The sequence below is a fragment of the Anomaloglossus baeobatrachus genome, chromosome 2, assembly GCF_048569485.1.
Source record: "Anomaloglossus baeobatrachus isolate aAnoBae1 chromosome 2, aAnoBae1.hap1, whole genome shotgun sequence".
In the NCBI taxonomy this organism is placed as follows: Eukaryota; Metazoa; Chordata; class Amphibia; order Anura; family Aromobatidae; genus Anomaloglossus; species Anomaloglossus baeobatrachus.
The window spans coordinates 591,473,429-591,493,679 of record NC_134354.1 but is presented as its reverse complement, the minus strand read 5'-3'; the positions used below and the strand labels follow the sequence as shown (position 1 = coordinate 591,493,679).

The following is a 20,251-nucleotide window of genomic DNA, read 5'->3' as shown; positions in this document are numbered from 1 at the left end:
CTGGGTGAAGTGGGATTTACCGGTCTCCAGGCACTGAGACCGTGCTCCATCTACAGCCCCTGGAGAAGATGCTGGATGGAGCGGAGTACATCAGGGACATGGCCCTGCTTCCTCAAGGTACTCTGTGTCCCCGTGCATTTGGCGCTCACACCGCAGCTTGCTGGGTGTTGTAGTGCGCCGGGGGACATCAGCGCTACGGCGCTTGTGCCAGGCCTCATTCAGCTTCGCTGAAGCAGGCACACTAGTGGGAAACGGTCGCGCCGGCCGCTGGGACTGCGGCGCGGCTGGCACTTGTGGTGCGCCGGGGACTTCAGCGCGGCCCGCGCTTTTACGGCGGCCGCGCTGATAACTCGAGTCCCCGGCTTTTGCGGCCTGCTTCCGTTCGTTCCCGCCCCCGGACCTGCCAGTCAGGAGAGGGGCGGGACGCTGGCCATGTCTAGGAACGGTCATGCCGGCCGCTGGGACTGCGGCGCGGCTGACACTTGTGGTGCGCCGGGGACTTCAGCGCGGCCCGCGCTTTTACGGCGGCCGCGCTGATAACTCGAGTCCCCGGCTTTTGCGGCCTGCTTCCGTTCGTTCCCGCCCCCAGACCTGCCAGTCAGGAGAGGGGCGGGACGCTGGCCAGTGCATCAGCGCTGAGGGCTGGAGTCGTTTTTACATACTCCAGCCCTCACAATCGGCACAGAGGGGACACTGTTCCCGCACTTTTGTTTGGGAACTCCCACGGACCGCCCCTCTCCACAGACGCCGGCAGCCATTCCTGCTGACACGCTGAGCTGCAGAGGGGAGCCGGGGAGACCCAGACAGGGAATCTGCAGCCTCTTACCCGCTATTCAGCGGGCGGTAAGCCCCCTCTTGTGCCAGTATTATTCTTAGTATTTTGTTTCTACAAATACTTTGTATTGCATAGCGCTGGTCGCCCTTTGGCTATAGACTCTCTCACATTGCAGAGAGCCAACAACATGTCGTCCGTAAAACGCAAGGGTGCCAAGGCACAGACATTATATGCTTCCTGCACCGCTTGTGGGACTTTTCTACCGGCAGGCTCCACGGACCCCCATTGTGTGCAGTGCTCGGCCCCTGCGGCGCTTGCACAGTCGGGACCTCTGCTGGACGTGACCCAGGGTGTACCACCTGTGAATGCTGTCCAGGTGACAGGAACTGAGTTTGCAGCCTTTGCTGACAGAATGTCTCTCACTATGTCACAAATTCTTGACACATTGCGAGCTAGGCCTGTACTTCAGGCCACGGACACTGTGCAATCATTGCCCCCTGGTCCCCCTCAGCTCCAAGCTCCGGGACGGGCATATACACCTCAGGGTGAAGACTCTGACTCGGACGATGGCCCCGGGCAGCCTAAGCGGGCTCGCTATGACGGGCCTTCACATTCATCTCAATGGTCAGGATCCCAGCGAGATGAATCTATGGGTGATGAGGCGGACGTAACTGATCAGGATTCTGATCCTGGGACCGCTCTCAATCTAGATACACCAGATGGTGACGCCATAGTTAATGATCTTATATTTAACATCAATAAGATGTTAAATATTTCCCCACCAGCTCCTCTTGTGGAGGAGTCAGCTTCGCAGCACGAGAGAATCCATTTCAGATACCCTAAGCGTACTTTAAGCACTTTTCTGGACCACGCTGACTTTAGAGACGCAATCCAGAAACCCCACGCTTATCCTGAAAGGCGTTTTCCTAAACGGCTTAAAGATACACGCTATCCTTTTCCCCCTGAGGTAGTCAAGGGTTGGACCCAGTGTCCAAAAGTGGATCCTCCAATTTCCAGGCTTGCAGCTAGATCCTTGGTTGCAGTTGAAGATGGAGCGGCACTTAAAGATGCCACTGACAGGCAGATGGAGCTCTGGCTGAAATCCATCTATGAAGCGATTGGAGCGTCATTAGCGCCTTCTTTTGCGGCCGTATGGGCACTCCAAGCTATCTCAGCCGGGCTTGCGCGAGTTGACTCCGTCACACGTGCATGTGCCCCGCAGGTAGCACCATTGACCTCGCAAATGGCGGCATTCGCGTCGTACGCGATTAATGCTGTTCTTGACGCTACAAGCCGCACGGCAGTGGCGTCAGCCAACTCCGTTGTTTTGCGTAGGGCCCTGTGGTTGAGACATTGGAAAGCAGATTCTCATTCCAAGAAGTGCTTAACCAATTTGCCTTTTTCTCGTGACCGATTGTTTGGAGAGCGTTTGGATGAAATCATCAAACACTCCAAGGGTAAGGACTCATCCTTACCGCAACACAGACAAAACAAACCCCAACAAAGGAAGGGTCAGTCTGGTTATCGGTCCTTTCGAGGACCGGGCAGGTCCCAATTCGCCTCGTCAAAAAAAACTCAAAAGGACCAGAGACGCTCAGATTCTTGGAGGTCTCAGTCACGCCCAAAAAGGACAGCCGGAGGAACCGTTGCCAAGACGGCGTCCTCCTGACTTGCGGTCTCCGATTCCCACACCCGCGGTCGGTGGGAGGCTTTCCCACTTTGGCGACATCTGGCTGTCACACGTCAAAGACCGTTGGGTGAGGGATATTCTGTCTCACGGGTACAGGATAGAGTTCAGTTCTCGTCCGCCAACTCGTTTCTTCAGAACTTCTCCACCACCAGACCGAGCCGATGCTCTGTTGCAGGCGGTGGCCGCTCTAAAGGCGGAAGGAGTGGTGACCTCCGTCCCGCTTCAGGAACAAGGTCACGGTTTTTACTCCAATCTGTTTGTGGTCCCAAAAAAGGACGGATCGTATCGGCCCGTCCTGGATCTAAAGTTGCTCAACAGACACGTAAAAGTCAGGAGGTTCCGGATGGAATCCCTACGCTCCGTCATAGCCTCAATGTCTCAAGGAGATTTTCTAGCATCAATAGATATCAAGGATGCGTATCTCCACGTGCCGATCGCACCAGAGCATCAGCGTTTCCTACGCTTCGTCATACACGACGAACACCTACAGTTCGTAGCGTTACCTTTCGGTCTGGCAACAGCCCCCCGGGTCTTCACCAAGGTCATGGCAGCAGTAGTAGCTGTTCTGCACTCGCAGGGTCACTCGGTCATCCCGTATCTAGACGACCTGCTTATAAAGGCACCCTCTCAAGAGGCATGCCAACACAGTCTGAAGGTGGCACTAGACACTCTCCAGAGTTTCGGGTGGATTATCAACTTTCCAAAGTCTCATCTAACCCCGACCCAATCTCTGACTTATCTTGGCATGGAGTTTCATACTCTATCAGCGATAGTGAAGCTTCCACTGGACAAGCAGTGCTCGCTACGGACTGGAGTGCAATCTCTCCTTCAGAGCCAGTCGCACTCACTGAGGCGCCTCATGCATTTCCTAGGAAAGATGGTAGCAGCAATGGAGGCAGTCCCGTTCGCGCAGTTTCATCTGCGCCCTCTACAATGGGACATTCTACGCCAATGGGACGGGAAATCGACGTCCCTCGACAGGACTGTCTCCCTCTCTCAGACTGCCAAGGACTCTCTCCGTTGGTGGCTTCTCCCCACCTCATTGTCACAGGGAAAGTCGTTCCTTCCCCCGTCCTGGGCAGTGGTCACGACGGATGCGAGCCTATCAGGGTGGGGAGCGGTGTATCTCCACCACAGGGCTCAGGGGATGTGGACTCTGGAAGAGTCCACCCTGCAGATCAATGTTCTGGAAATCAGAGCAATCTATCTTGCCCTGCGAGCCTTCCAACAATGGCTGGAAGGCAAGCAGATTCGGATTCAGTCGGACAATTCTACGGCGGTGGCTTACATCAACCACCAAGGGGGAACACGCAGTCGCCAAGCTTTTCAAGAAGTCCAACGGATTTTGACGTGGGTGGAAAGCAGAGCGTCCACCATATCCGCAGTTCACATCCCAGGCGTGGAAAACTGGGAAGCAGACTTTCTCAGTCGCCAGGGCATGGACGCAGGAGAATGGTCCCTTCACCCGGACGTGTTTCAGCAGATCTGTTGCCGCTGGGGGACGCCGGACGTCGATCTGATGGCGTCACGGCACAACAACAAGGTCCCAGTTTTCATGGCACGGTCTCACGATCACCGAGCACTGGCGGCAGACGCCTTGGTTCAGGATTGGTCGCAATTCCGACTCCCCTATGTGTTCCCACCTCTAGCATTGTTACCCAGAGTTCTCCGGAAAATCAGGTCCGACTGCCATCGAGCCATACTCGTCCAGATTGGCCAAGAAGGTCGTGGTACCCGGATCTGTGGCATCTCACGGTAGGCCAACCGTGGACACTACCAGACCGTCCAGATTTGCTGTCTCAAGGGCCGTTTTTCCATCTGAATTCTGCGGCCCTGAACCTGACTGTGTGGCCATTGAGTCCTGGATCCTAGCGGCCTCAGGTTTATCTCAGGAGGTTGTTGCCACAATGAGACAGGCTAGAAAACCATCCTCAGCTAAGATCTATCACAGAACGTGGAAGATATTCTTAGCGTGGTGCTTGGCTCAAGGGTTTTCTCCCTGGCCATTTGCATTGCCAATTTTTCTTTCCTTCCTGCAGTCTGGGTTGGAAAAAGGTTTGTCGCTTAGCTCTCTTAAGGGTCAAGTCTCCGCGCTATCCGTATTCTTTCAGAAGCGCTTGGCACAGCTTTCTAAAGTACGCACGTTTCTCCAAGGAGTTTGTCATATCGTTCCTCCTTACAGACGGCCATTGGAACCCTGGGATCTGAACAAGGTTCTCATTGCTCTCCAGAAGCCGCCTTTCGAGCCTTTGAAAGAGGTTCCCCTTTCTCGGCTTTCACAAAAGGTAGTTTTTCTTGTGGCGGTCACGTCTCTTCGAAGAGTGTCCGAGCTAGCGGCGTTATCTTGCAAATCTCCCTTCCTGGTGTTTCACCAAGATAAGGTAGTACTGCGTCCAATTCCAGAGTTTTCTCCCAAGGTGGTTTCTTCCTTTCATCTCAATCAGGATATCACCTTACCATCTTTGTGTCCGCATCCAGTTCACCAATTTGAAAAGGGTTTACATCTGTTGGACCTGGTGAGAGCACTCAGGATTTACATTTCTCGCACGGCGGCTCTACGCCGTTCGGATGCGCTCTTTGTCCTAGTCGCTGGTCAGCATAAGGGATCGCAAGCTTCCAAATCCACCCTGGCGCGGTGGATCAAGGAACCAATTCTTCACACATACCGTTCTGCTGGGCTTCCGATTCCATCTGGACTGAAGGCCCATTCTACCAGAGCCGTGGGTGCGTCCTGGGCATTACGGCATCAGGCTACGGCTCAGCAAGTGTGCCAGGCGGCTACCTGGTCGAGTCTGCACACGTTTACCAAACACTATCAAGTGCATACCTACGCTTCGGCAGATGCCAGCCTAGGTAGACAGGTCCTTCAGGCGGCGGTGGCCCACCTGTAGGAAGAGGCTGTCTGACAGCCCGTTCATGAGGTATCTTTTTACCCACCCAGGGACTGCTTTTGGACGTCCCACTGTCTGGGTCTCCCAATTAGGAGCGAAAAAGAAGAAGGGAATTTTGTTTACTTACCGTAAATTCCTTTTCTTCTAGCTCCAATTGGGAGACCCAGCACCCGCCCTATTTGTTCTTAGGGTTTCGTTTTTTCGGGTGCACATGTTGTTCATGTTGTTTCTTAAGTTCTCCGATCGTGTTATCGGATTGAATTTGTTTTTGAAACTGTTATTGGCTTTCCTCCTTCTTGCTTTGGTACTAAAACTGAGGAATCTGTACTCCTACGGGAGGGTGTATAGCCAGAAGGGGAGGGGCCTTACACTTTTAAGTGTAGTTCTTTGTGCGGCCTCCAGAGGGCAGTAGCTATACACCCACTGTCTGGGTCTCCCAATTGGAGCTAGAAGAAAAGGAATTTACGGTAAGTAAACAAAATTCCCTTCTTTACGCTACCACGGATTTTAACCCCCCCCCCCAAGATGCCATACTGAAGAGCAACCTTGGCATCTAGATGGTTATGGAAAGGGGCTTCCTCACACTCAGTGGTTTCTCCCACAACGCGATTGCGTTGTGCTAGGGCAGATCAAAGTGTACCTGCGCAGGACCTAGATGATGTAGAACGTGTCATCCACACTGGCTTCAAAAGGAGGCCAAAGATGGACGACAGAGGAGGTGCGGGACCCGGAGAACGGAGACGCCCATCCGACCAGCCTGCTCCTCACCGATCGTTAGATGAGTATTATAAACGTTCGGTGACAGGTTCCCTTTAAATAAAATAGGTTTTGCAAATTTCCTTGAAGAATTGCTGCTAAACTCTTAAGCCTTCTAACATCATAATAAAATGACTTTTGAAAAATGATGGGGATGCAAAGTAGGCATAAGGTAAATGTTTATGAATTTTTTATGTTGTATGATTATCTGTTTCAAGCGCATAAAAGATTAAAGAGAATGTCAGGTTCTCATACATACAAAACATTTCTTCCTAATTTAATCACTACATGAAGTACAATTTATCACTATAAGACAGTCTGAGTATGTGGACACAACCTCTTTTAAACTTAAACGAACGTTTTTCAAGCAAAAGAGGTTTTAGAAAAATGGCATTATTTTTTTCCTGAAGGTTCTGTAGTTTTTTGTTCTTTTCCCAAGCTTTTTTCCAATGGTGTTGGCCACCATTAGTTGTTTAGTTTTTTCTTATGTTTTTGTGACATCTTTTTAACTGTCATTTGCCGGTCTTCTTTTTTTTTTTCTCCAACGAATAACAAAATTAAGAAAAAAGAAAAAAAAGGCAAACTCTGCAAAAGACGTCTATGCAATGTTTGCGCTTTCTCATTGACTTGCGTTGTAAAGTATAGAGCTCTTGCCAAGTGGCGCACAGAAGAATTGACAAATCACTTTTTAATAGCTTGATGCTTTTAGAAACCTTAGGCTTTTTAAGACTTTCAAAAGCCTGAAATCACGCACAAGTTATTTTTACATATCAGTGCACATGTTCATGCTTTTTAACATTTTTTTTTAAAGTTTTTTTAGGCAGTTTCCGTTGGAGAATCTGCTTGAAAAAGATGTGTGCATGAACCCTTAGGCTATGTGCCCACGGGACATTGTACCCGCGGACGACCCGTGGATTTATCTAGATTTTCCAGATAAATTCGCAGGTTAACGCAAGTACAGACACTCCCCGTGTTATCCTATGGGATTTGGGGAGTGCTGTATCAATGCTACGGTATGTGCGGCTGCGGAATATGCTGCAGATGTTCCGCAGTCGCACATAACTGCATGTAACTATAACTATAATAGTTGCACTTCTTACTCCACTTGAGTAAGAAGTGCAACTATTATAGTTGTCCCTACCCTGAGAATAGTAAACAACTAGCACTATCCTCACAAATTGGATCTATCACCCTTCTACACCCACTTAAAAAATTAATTTAAATAACGACTATGTAAAAGCAATTTTGTTTTTATACTCATAGATTTTAATATTTAATTCTAAAAGTCATTTTTTTAGGAGTTTTTTCTTCCTTTTGGTTTTTCACATTTCCACACTTGTCCCGCAGGTTTACCGCAACAAAAATGCTCGAATCTCGCAGCAATGGATAGCTGCGGATTCCGGGGAGCAGCTGCGGTAAACCTGTGGACAAACCTGCTGCAAAGTCCGGGGGTGCATTGTCCCATGGGCACATAGCCTTATGGTAAAGTCAGAGATCTTTTTCTGGAAGCAGCTTCTCTTAGCGGCTTTGTAGCCATCCAATGAGTGACCATACTACTTTTAACAGTTTCCAAACCTTATAACAGTTAAAAGTAGTAGACTGAAATTGTGCACAGCAATGTAGTTTTTACATTGATGTGCATCGTTTTTTTTATGGTGGTTTGGCATAGTTTTTTTTTTTTTTTTTTTTAAAGCATTTTCCAGACAGATTCCTCTAGAAAAAGACATTGCATGCATATACCTGAATATTGATTGGTATATGTAGAAAATGTCCAACATTACCATATAAAGTGACATATGTCAGATTTGAAAACTCCAGCTTTGTCAGGAAAGTGAAAAGAGGCTGCAGTGGGAAGCGGACAAGGCGAATCTGTCACCAGATTTCACAGTAGACATTCATTATTACATTGATGTTTTGTATCTCAGGTTGGTGTAATTACTTTATTAATGCAATTTGTACTGTGAAATCTAGTGACAGCTCCGCTTCTGTCTCAAAGATGCTTCGTTAGCGTCTGGTTTACACTTGTACTGTAATGTAGTTACTGGAAACTTTTGGCAATAGAATCTGTAGGCACTTGTATAAATAAACTTGTAGCTAAGGCTCCTAATAGTAGATGAAAGCCTATGACAATACTGCAGTTATATGAACAAAACGATTGAGGCAAATTTAATATGTGACATAGTGACATAGTTTCTAAGGCTGAAGGAAGACCTTATGTCCATCTAGTTCAGCCTATTTTTAGTGCTGCTGTTCTGCAGTGTTGAACCAGAGGAAGGCAAAAATCCATAGGGTAGAAACCAATTTTCCCTATAGGGAAAAAAATTCCTTCCCGACTCCCAAGCTGGGTCGACTACCTGTAATAATATGTTATTCATAAACTTCGGTACTAATAAGAAAAGCATCCATTCCTGTCTTAAATTCATTCAGTGAGTTGCCATCACCACATCTTCAGGAACAGAGTTCCAGAGCCTCACTGCTCTTACTATGAAGAACCCTCTTCTATGTTGGTGCAGTAATTTTTTTTCCTCCAAATGAAGAGAATGCCCCCTTGTTCTTGTCACAGTCCTTGGTACAAACAGATCATGGGAGAGATCTCTGTATTGCCCTCTGATATACTTGTACATATTTATCAGGTCTCCCCTAAGTCTTTTCTTTTCTAGAGTAAATAGACCCTAATTTTGATAACCATTCTGGGTATTGTAATGCACCCTCTTCACCTATTATTTTAATAGCCCACCTCTGAACCCTTTCAAGGTCAGTAATGACATGAGAGAGGGTCTTTAAACCCCCCCACCCAAAAAAAACCTCACTATTTGCACCTGCCACATTGCTTCTGAGGTGAATGTGTGTGTGTGTATGTATGTATGTATGTATGTATGTATGTATGTATGTGTGTATGTATGTATGTATGTATGTATGTGTGTATGTGTGTGTATATATGTGTGTGTGTGTATGGATATGTGTGTAATATATATATATATATATATATATATATATATATATATATATATATATACACACACACACCCCCCAGGACCTACGGAGGCCGTGATTGGCTGACGAACGCCGCTCAACTAATGTAATGTTTCAGCCATTGAAAATAGCTGAAACATTGAAATCCAGCCATGATCAGTGCAGCTGTAGCCCTGATCATTGGCTGGAGCTGGGTGACCTCTGTGTCACCCGCTCCCAGCTCTGATTGGAGAGACCGGCCTTGTGACCGATCTCTCCAATCACTGTGGATCTGGGGACAGAGACCGCCCCCCCCCCCCAGCTTCACTCCCGCATCTGTGGAAGCTGAGGAGAGCGATCGGTAAGTTATAGCCACTGCTCCCTTTCAGCCCCCACTGGCCGCTTTCAGCTGCCGCCGTCACTGCATGCGATCGGCCACTGCTCCCTGTCAGTCGCCGCCGTCAGTGCATCCGATCCACCACCACTGCCCCCTTTCAGCCGCTGCCGTCACTGCATCCAATCTGCCACCACTGCCCCCCCCTCCCCCATTACTACAGGATGGGGACATTACTATACAATAGGGACAAGGCTGGGGACATTACTATAGGATGGGCACTAGGATGGGGCACAGTACTACAGCATAGGGACAAGGCTGGGGACATTACTATAGGATGGGGACTAGGATGGGGCACAGTACTACAGCATAGGGACATTACTACAAGGGGACAAGGATGGGAAACATTACTATAGGACAAGGATAAGGCTGGGGACATTACTAAAGGATGTGGACATTACAAGGATGGGCACAATACTATTGGATGGGTCATTACTATAGAATGAGGACAAGGCTGGGGACATTATTATAGGGTGGGGACTAGGATGGGGACAGTACTACAAGATAGGGACATTGCTACAAGGGGACAAGGATGGGAAACATTACTATAGGATAGGGATAAGGCTGGGGATATTACTATAGGATGGGGACATTACTATAGGATGGGGACAAGGTTGGCACATTACTATAGGATCTGGACATTACTATAGGATGGGGACAAGGTTGGCAAATTACTACAGGACGGGCACATTACGATAAGATGGGGCACATTACTATAGGATGGGGACAAGGATGAGACACATTACTACAAAATGGGGACAAGGATGAGGAACATTACTATAGGATGGGTACAAGGATCAGTACATTGCTGTAGGATGGGGACTAGGATGGGGCACAATACTACAAGGGGACAAGGATGGGCACATTACAACAACATGGGGAACATTACTAAAAGATGTTGGCCAAAATTCCAATATAGTGCTAATTGTAACACTATTAGTTACCATAAAGGGATAAAATGTAAAAAATAAAAAACAAAATAAGGCATGACATTTTTTTACCATAAAAATTATTTTTTTTATATATATATTTAAACAAAAAATGTGCACATTTGTTATAATAAACAAGTGAAAAATGTTCAAAATCAGTGATTCAAAGGTGTGTAAAAAAAAAATAAATATATAGGGTACCAATAAAAATGTCACTTTGTCTGCAAAGAATGCGGCCCCCCAAATTATTTTTTTTCCTCTGTGCGGCCCATACACCCAGCTGAGTTTGAGACCCCTGGAATAGATAGAGGCTCATTTCCGGAAAAAGTAGCTTGTCTGGATTCTTCTTTCCATTGACAGGATGGCAATACATCATGGAAAGTCCTGAGATCCCACATTTCATCTTTACAGCTTTGGGTCAGCTTTTAAAATACTTTTTTCATCCATCAGCTGAATTATTTAGCATTCAAGGCTTGAAATAATTTTTCACCTTCTTTTTTGTTTTCTTTCCTCCTGGTAAATTTATATATAATTTATGGAATATCATTGGGTTTTGCCTTTCTCTTGGGCATTGACAGAGGCTTGATAGAGTTGGTATTGATTACGATAGGGCAAATACACATTTATTGAGCATCACCAGTTTCCACATTACAGATGAGGACGTCTGTCCACAAAGCAGCTGGGAGTATAAGGAATTCGGTGACAAACTGAACAATGTGCACTGAGAGCATCTCTCAGGGATAATTGGAGAGTATATTGTGTACAGCCTGCCTACTGGATAGACTTTCCTCTCTACAAAGGTCAGAGACACAGGATACTCAGGTTGTGCTGCTTTTTTTTTTCCAGGACCAATACAGCGACATGAGAATTAGCATTAACCAGAAGCCTGGAAGCAGCCATGACTTTGGGTTTAAAACAAACTGGAACAGCACAGGGGTTTATGTAACATCCGTCGATGCAGGTACAGTAACAGGTTTGGGTTTTTTTTGTTTTTGTTTTTTTCCATCATTATCACGTCATTTAGAATTGGCCATAATGTTTGCATACAGTAATGTCAAACATACAATAATTTATATTTTTGATGTTTGTTGTTGTTTTTTTGCCTTTTAACATATGGCAATCTGCTGAAGCCTACTTTGTGTACTTTACTATCCCATTGTATCTTTTATTTTGGTCTGCAAATCAACTAATACAAAGTTACAAACATTCTTTCTTTTCACTTTCAGATATACAATAGATTTTATATAATTTTTAGATGCCTAATCATTGTGACCGGGGATACTATATTTGTTTGCAGGCAGCCCGGCTGAATTTTCCCAGCTGCAAGTAGATGATGAAATTCTATCTGTCAACGGCATCAAGGTTTCATCTATGGACTATAATCAGTGGAGAGGAGCCATGGACAGTGCTGTGGAAACCGGAAACCTTGCAATAGATGTCAGACGATACGGCAAGAATGGTAAGTTTCACTTGAGATCTCATTATCGCTGTTCATTTAAACAACTTTTGGCAATACTAACTAGAGAATTTTGCCAGTTTTGAATAAAAAATTGAAACACAAATAATGTACCTGTTCTAATAGTCGGCAAATGGGAAGCTCCATTTTCATGTGTTTTGAGCACAAATATTCTGTGTCTCACCGACTCTTTTTATAGGAAATTAGTAATAAAGGCTATTGAAAACTGGCAGAATTGATGTGCTGAAGACTTGTGTATGCAGTGGCTTGGAATATAGCTTAACACCATTAGTAATATAGCTATTTAATAGTTTTTATGGCACCTTTGATGTCACAAAAGGCTTGACGTGCTATTTATTGTGCTAAAGCTTAAGGAGCAAAAAAAAGTTTAGAAAAGAAAAAAAAAAAAAACTTGAGCATGATGTGAATAAGTAATTTTTCTGCATATTTTTTTACTGATACAATAGTATGATACACTTTTATGAAAATCAGAAATGCTGATATATATGGAGTAATAAAAGTGTGTTAAGGAATAGAAACTTAAGAAATCTAGATCTTGCACCAAAACAGTGTATATTAAAGTTTTCTTTTTTTTTTTTTCTTAATATAATAATAGAGTTGTCATAGTCATGATCCTTTCAAGTTTTTGGAGAAATCCTTAAACTTGTGGTAGGGATTAATGAATCACTATCATTGCTGTTTTAGATAAAATTTAAACTGATTACACTAGTTTGTTTTTTTTTCCTCTTTTAGATGGCATGTTTGTTTTATTTATTTGTCAGGTATGTGACTTAATGGCACTCTAACCTTCTAACTCTGTTACAGAGCACGTATTAAAGGGAACCTATCAGGTGCAATATGCACCCAGAACCACGAGCAGATCTGGGTGCATGTTGCTAATCCCTGCCTAACTGTCCCTTTATCTACTAGCATACATAAAGAGATCATTAGAAAAAGTATTTCTAAAGATCCTTTATGATCTTCTAATAAGTGCAGGGACTAGTCGCAAGGGCGTTAGTTCCTGTGCTCATTCCGCCCTCTTAGCCTGTTAGTACGCCCACAGGGTTGTGCTAAGATGCCATTCAATGCCAGCGTCATCAGTGGTGATGCGCATACCTGTCCATTGGTACCGCTTCAGAACGCTGGGCTTAGGGTCAGTGCACATGATCCTTTCTGGTTATGCGCACTAGACCCCTCTGAAGCCGAGACACGTACACCTAGCTTCATAGTGCGCATGACCGGAAGTGCGGCAACTTCTGATCATGCACACTGACCCTGAGCCAGGTGTTCTGGAGCGGAGACAGCGGACACAAGTCCGCTGATGATGCTGGGCAATGGGCATTGAATAGCATGTTATCACGTCCCTGTAGGCGTGCTAACTTGCTAAGAGGGCAGAATGAGTGCTAATGACTAGGCCCTGCTCTCATTAGCATATCATAAAGGATCTTTACATTTACTTTTCTAAAAATCTCTTTACGCTACTAGATGCTGGGACAGTAAGGCAGGGATTAGAAATATGCACCCAGAACTGCTCATGGTGTACCGCCCCATGCTCGGCTGCAGCCGAGCTGCTCGGGTCCAGGCTCGTTTAGTGGGTGGCTCGAGCGCTTCCGGACCCAGGGGTCACGTTGCTCTACAAGGGGTTGCTGGCAATCTCGATGGGAGTGGTGAGGTAGGTGTACGTCCGGAGCAGTGTTTTGAGTTCGTGACACCACCCACGGGACGTGGTGAAGGTGTAGATACCACCACTGCAGTTACGGGGGTACCTGAGGGAGATCGTCGTGCAGCAAGATGTTAACTTCTCCGTGGGCAGGGATGGTGGCCCCGGGACCCGTTTGGGGAGAGTGATAGTTGGGCGGTGCGTGGCCGGATGGCACTGTTGTACTCCCGATTATAGACACACGCACGTCTCTGTAAACAAAGTTGATGGTGGTCGGTGCCCGCAGCCGGCTGTGTCTTGTCCCCCACCCGGGTTGGTTGTCTTGGCCTTTCTCCTGCACCTTGTTATGTTCATGTAGACTGCCTATGCCTCAGCAACGGGAGTCCACTCCCCGGCTGTGTATGTGTCGGTGGAGTCCGTTTGCCCGTGGGATCTCTCTGCCTGTGCGGTGGCTTTCTATCCCACTCGGTGGGCTGTTGCCTTCTTTCGGGACTTGGGATGGGAATGGACCTAAAGTCCAGACCTCAATCAGTAAATTTGCGTGGTCCAGTGGCTTCTGGGCCTCGTTCTGGGTCTGAGTACTTCCCTGGTGCTCCGGTTTCTAGTCGGTTCCCCGGTTCAGTACTGGCGCGCCACTACTCTGTCCCGGTCTTTTACGGTTCCACCTGGCCGTCTTCCCGGCTCCTGCATGCCAGGCCACCGCCTGCCTCCTAGCCAAGGTACTAGGGCTACAACCCTGGCACCTGTCAGTTTTCGCTGCAGACCTAGGCACAGGTCTGCCGCACTCTACTCCTCTCACTACTCAACTTTTTACGGACTGACTGTTTCTCCTGCCTCAGGCCCTCTGGACTCCTCGGTGGGCATGGCCAACCGCCTGGCTCCGCCCCCTGGTGTGACCATTAAGCTCTGAGGGAGATGACTAGGTTTTAAAAGGTTGGCTGCTGTTACCTTTTTAGGGGGATGGGTGTTATGCGGGGCCTATCTGTGACTATCTGGCTAGTCCTGGGCGTCACACTGGTTCTGGGTGACATTTGTACCTGACAGGTTCCCTTTAACATAGAATTAAATAATTCGGGTGGGGTAGTGTGCTATCAAGGCAGTAGATGAGGAAAAAGAAAAATAATGCCATGTATGTACCTCTTTATATACCTACATGGCTGTTAGAAACACAGAGCTGAATCTGCACATTAATGGATTTATTGGGACTGAAGTCCCAATAAAGGGTAAAACACCATTTTTTGTCAGTACGGTAATATCTAGGTTTTTGGACAATCAGTTTTTTTATACTTATACTATATATATATATGGATAGAGTGCCTTTTAGGTTTCAGTAAGGTATTCATTATGCTGTCTTACTGCTTGTATAACTGCATGTCTGGGAAGGTGGTCTTTTTTTTTTTTTTTGCGGAGATCTAACACTTTGTGACACTGCTTTTGCTTCTTGCTTCATCACTTTGTATACTTGTCTCATGTTTGTGTTTTCATTAACTTTCATACTTTGTGTCGCTGCATTGATTACTTACCAATCAGACTGGGGCAGAGATCCACCTTCCCTGCCATACAAAAGCCATAAAACCCTCAATCTGACCAGTATGGATAACAAACTTGTAGGTTCTCCTGAAAATAAGTGGATTGATGCAAGCTCTAGAGGCAGTAGCTCCTCCAGATCCCCCAGCTCTTCCGTTAGAAGCAGCCCACCTGACCCGGGCAATGTAAGTAATATCTTTTACACTGCTCTGTTTTCTATATGTTGTTTATATTTTTGTGCTGTTTTGTAAAGGTTTAATACTAAAATCCCTAGTTTTGATTACATTGACACAAAGAAATTTTGCTTATCTCATAAAGTGATCATGCAGCTACCATTTATGAAGCACTGTTATCCTTTGCAGTGTGGTGTGCACCAGAGAATAGGTGAGCTGTTCATCCTCAGATCATAGCTTATTTCCCAGAATACATAGGAAGATATTCAAGCTCATGTTGGTGAACATGCCTCAATATGACAGATTGTCTTCCCTTCAATGTGTCATGTTAAAGATGTACTTCAGGGAGATAAAAATGTATTTCAACCTACATTCGAAAACTATAAAAGCTTATTCCCCACTTCATGTGATTTTTACTACTATTCACTGGGACCTCACTCCACTGCTGCTGATCCTGAGTGGTCATCCTCACTTTTGGGATGCGATGTCAGAGATCTTGGGTCATGGCTTTTATCTGGGTGCTCATGCAAGCTAGCCCTGTGACCATGGCTTATCACATGGTGTGTGTGGGTTTGATGTCCCACCAACGCCCACACCCCCATTCTATTTCTCCACTGCCTTTTGAATGTAACCTGTAATGATGGGTGAGCCTGCTATGTACTTGATCGAGTATTGGGGTGCTCGGATACTCGCAGAGCTCAGCCGAATGTCATAGGTGCTAAGATGTTTCATTCATGAAACAACAAACACAAGGCACAGGCTTGCTTCACTACATGATGTGAGCTGGCACACCAGTGAAGAGCCATTCACGGTGTCTGAATAGCTCTCACTGGGGGTTAAAACATGATTTTTGTATGTACTGTGTCAAAAAGACGACAACAAAACAAACCCTCCTCCTTTATATGCTCTCTTTATGGCTGACTGTATGGAGGCAAAGTTTATTTGCCATGAGTTGTTTCCAGTGTCTTCTCATGTGACTGAGGTCCTTTCAGGCATTGGGTTATGCTAGATGTACAATTCCTCATTTAATCACATTTTTTTGGGTAGGTGGGTTAAAAAAATATGGTAAGTTATATGTTGGTCATTGATCTTTCCAGAGAGAGGTTATGTGTTCCTGTTTATCTATAGCCATTTATTAAGTTTGGACCACTATTTCCTCACAGAGACGGTGACAAAGTTTCCTAAGAGACTGCATTCATCTGTGCTTTTTACAGTATATTTAGCTTAATGATATGTTAAGGATATCTTTCTAAAGGGTTATTCTAATGATACGAAATTAGTATAGTTAGAATGAAAATAACTTTGCAATTGACTTGCTTTGTCTGTCTGCTGTCATTCTGTTTAGAGCTTTCAGCTTGTTGCCAGCAAAAAATTACCACCAGATGCTGGCTGAGTATACACAGTAGCTATATTCCAGGCATAGGCGTTAAGTCATGATATCAAAGTCTGCTCTCTTCAGCCCATTGATGTCTATACATCAGTAAGCTCCTCTCCTCCCTCACACCTCCTCTCCACTCCTGACTGAGCTGCTCTAATCAGTCTTGTAAAATCACCAGTTCCAACATCAGTATTTTTCACAGCAGTTCTCATAATCATGGCTCTCACTTTCATGAGCCATGTGCTTGTTCAAAAGCTGTGTTATATAAATATGCAAATATAGTGACAATAATGTAGACTCCAGAATAAGTGCACTTGACAGACTGTTAATGTGTGACAGTAGCATAATCTCAACAGAAGGAAACTGACCAGAAATTTCATTCAAGGATGAATGCCTGCCTCACCCACTCCCCGCAACCAAAAAGTAGAACTGTGTGCTGCTCAAGACACAGCTTGAAAATGCCCCTTTGAGCTTCATCTATAAAGTGTTTTAGGCTACAATTTTTTCTATTTCATTTTAATGATGATCTGGCAGCTCTGATGTGTGTGTGCACTACTTAACCACTAGATAAATCATTTTGCTACTTTTATAGGTTAAGGAGAAAAAGCAAGTCAATGGAATTAAAGATGAAGTTGATACTAAGCAAAAAGGTAATAGTAGGTTTCAGTTCGTCATGTTTACATAATTTAAGTCATATAAGACATAAAGAAAGGCGGAGGAAGCTTGGATGCAGAGTAGGAACAGTATACTGCTGCTTATGATGATATTTAGATAGGGCCAGGTAGGAAATGACCACAGACTCTTCCTTTTGGTTTTGCATACTAGCAAGTAGAAATTTCAGATTCCAAGAATGCTGTCAGTTCTGGGGTGCAATATGTATTGTTGTGGGAAATAGATATTTTGTGAGACTGGCACCCACTGTAACATAGGAGTGAGAATAAATGGGGTACACATTCTGAACCTTCTGCGTTGGCATCAAAGGAGCTCATATCTTTCCTGGAGTTGAAGACATGTTGAGGTTGATAACAGATAAACAATTTTTGCAAAAAGTCATTGCCATTTTTATAATATGTGCATAGCCATATTCACACCCACTGCGTAAAATATACCCTTGTGTCAGTGCTTTGTTGTCTCACATAACCGTACACTTATTGTGTGAAATAGCACAGTTATCAAACTAAAATCAAGGTTGTACTTCTTTTCCTATTGTAGCTACATTTATAGAATTATCTGTTTATATATTACATTATCTTGGTCTTGTGATTTCCATACAGTTATACTCTAATTCCCTAAAATTTTCTCATCACTGATAAGCATTGTGGCAAGATCACTGTTTTTCCATGTTACATCTTGGTAAATTGAATTTTTCATTTAATGTTTTTATTCGCATTTTGTGATTTCCCCCCCCCCCGCCCCCCCCTCCCTCCCAACACACACACTTCTAGGACATGCTTTGTGCTTGGCCATGTTTGTGCCCTAATCATTGTTTCCCATAAAGGTTCCTACAGATTTTTTTTTCTAGGATTGCTTAAAAAAAATCCCACGAAAAAAAATCAAAAAAGCCCCCTTTTCTTCAAGCAAGAATAGTTTATATGTGCACCTTGTTTAAATATCTTATGAGCATACAGTACAAACGGAGGCTCCTTGTACAGCGTCACCAGACAGATCATGTTCCATGGTGTTACAGTTCAGACTAAAGATACCATTGTGGCTTCTAAGTTACAGCATTGTATTGTTTTCCTTTTTACTTTGTTTTGAATGGCTACTAAAGTAACTGCAAACATCTTCATAATGTTGCTTGGTACTGACTTTGCTAGAATGTTTGCTTCATTTGCTCCTTTTGGCATGGGATTTTACATTCCAGTGGTGTATGAGTATGACCTGTAATGAATGTTTTGAAACTGAGCTCTTAAAATGAAGCTTCTCTTTGGAGCCACTTAAGACTTATTTTCCGAAGGTTTCACGTTTAAAGCTTATTCACTCCTAAACATTGAATTTGCCACTCACAACAAAGAAGAATATTCATGCAAAAATTATAGAATCAATAGATATGTTAATAATAATCAAATAAATGGAAATCAAATTTTCAAATTATCTCGATTTTTAATTAGTATTGAGTATGATCTCAATTTGCAGAGATACAAACTTCATTGGCATGCTGTAATTTGGTTATTAATGGTTGTCTGAGTTATGTTCTGCCATGCTGAATACATTTGAGCACATAAATCATTAAGGTTCTAAATCATCAAGCGGCTCTCTTTTCAATTGCCAGCCAGTGACATCCCAGATGAGATTGGTGGAAAATAAGTCCGTATGCATTACAGGTTATTGTAGAATATTTGGGCCAAGCTAGCAAGAGCAACATGCGGCCTGGTTTTGTTGTGGTAAAAAATGTTTCCTGTGACACTTCAGAGAAATGGCCATACCACTGGTTCCACAACCAAATACATGTAACTCCAAAATGTTCGGGTAGCTGAAATGAAGACTAGTGGAGTCTGGCCCCCATACGTTATGCCACCACAGTCTAAAGTTCCAGGCTTAGGATTGGTGTGATATTGCCTCGCGGTGGCCTCTTGATGGCGTTGCCTACGTTGTCTCGTCAGATTTGAAGAATGGATCAGTATGTGCCGTTCTGTACTGAAAGTGAAATTAATGTTACTTACCACGCCTAAGGCATCAAACAGTGTCTACACAAAACATCAGAAGACATTTGTATAACATTCAGCTATGAGCCAGTTGCATTGACCTCTCAGCAACACTCTCAAAAGCTATCTTGGTGCAGTGTAAGATGGCAGTGGAGGCAAGAATAAAGGTTTATTCTTTTAAGTGATGAGTCCTACTTTTGTCCTGTATGCAGTAATATCTGGATATTGATCTGGAGACCACATGGGCAAAAACAGATGAAGCCTTCACAAGAGAAAGTGAAAGTGTCCCAGGGGAGGTTGTTCAACATGAATACACCAGACTGCATGTTGTTTGTGCTACTATGAGCAGCCTATATGACCTAAGCATACTACTGTGGCCTATGTATACTACTTTAGTCTGCAACATCTCCTAACTTGTCTCCCACCAACCACATCTGGTTGCCAAATACAAAGGGAGCTGCCAGCAGCAAATATTGATGATTTACATGTGAAATTGCATTCATTGTGCCAGGACATTCCTTAGACAACCATTAATCACCTGATTTATAGCATGCGAAGGTGCATGAGTGCATATATTTCTGCACGCAATACTCATACTCAATAATTAATAAATAGAGATGTTTTGAAAATGTTTCTATTTCTTCATAATTTACATATCATTAAAATTCAGGTCCATTGACCTTGTGATTTTCATAATTCCGTTACTTTTCCTTCTTGGTGTTTATAATTTCAGTGTTGAGGAATGTAATTAGAAATGGTTGTAATCTTCATGTTGAGGCTTCAATTTAATATTAAATTGCTTATGCACTTACTACTTATTCTTTTGGAATTTGTGGCTTGTTTATTGCTTACATTTATCAATATGAGTTACCTACAGCTGTATTCACACTTAATGAACTACCAGTACTTCTACTAATACGTGGTGGCAGTTTCATTCTAGGTCTTTAACGTTATAGACATGGAAGTGCTGAAAAGTAAAAATCTGAGTACAGTCAGTAGGGGCAGCGTGAAAGAGGATCCATTTA

The 20,251-nt window shown here is 44.5% G+C and overlaps 1 protein-coding gene across 14 annotated transcripts in view; it reads left to right on the top strand.

Annotated features, from left to right (window-relative positions):
• Positions 1 to 20,251, top strand: part of LMO7 (LIM domain 7) — a 208,813-nt gene that overhangs the window by 166,860 nt on the left and 21,702 nt on the right. For 12 of the 14 annotated variants that reach the window (XM_075336806.1, XM_075336796.1, XM_075336798.1 and 9 more), the window contains 4 exons: positions 11,234 to 11,348; positions 11,685 to 11,846; positions 15,034 to 15,215; positions 17,174 to 17,231. In XM_075336806.1, the coding sequence (XP_075192921.1) occupies positions 11,234 to 11,348; positions 11,685 to 11,846; positions 15,034 to 15,215; positions 17,174 to 17,231 (517 nt within the window). The remainder of the gene's footprint in view (positions 1 to 11,233; positions 11,349 to 11,684; positions 11,847 to 15,033; positions 15,216 to 17,173; positions 17,232 to 20,251) is intronic. The other 2 variants (XM_075336799.1, XM_075336809.1) reach the window with 1 other exon arrangement.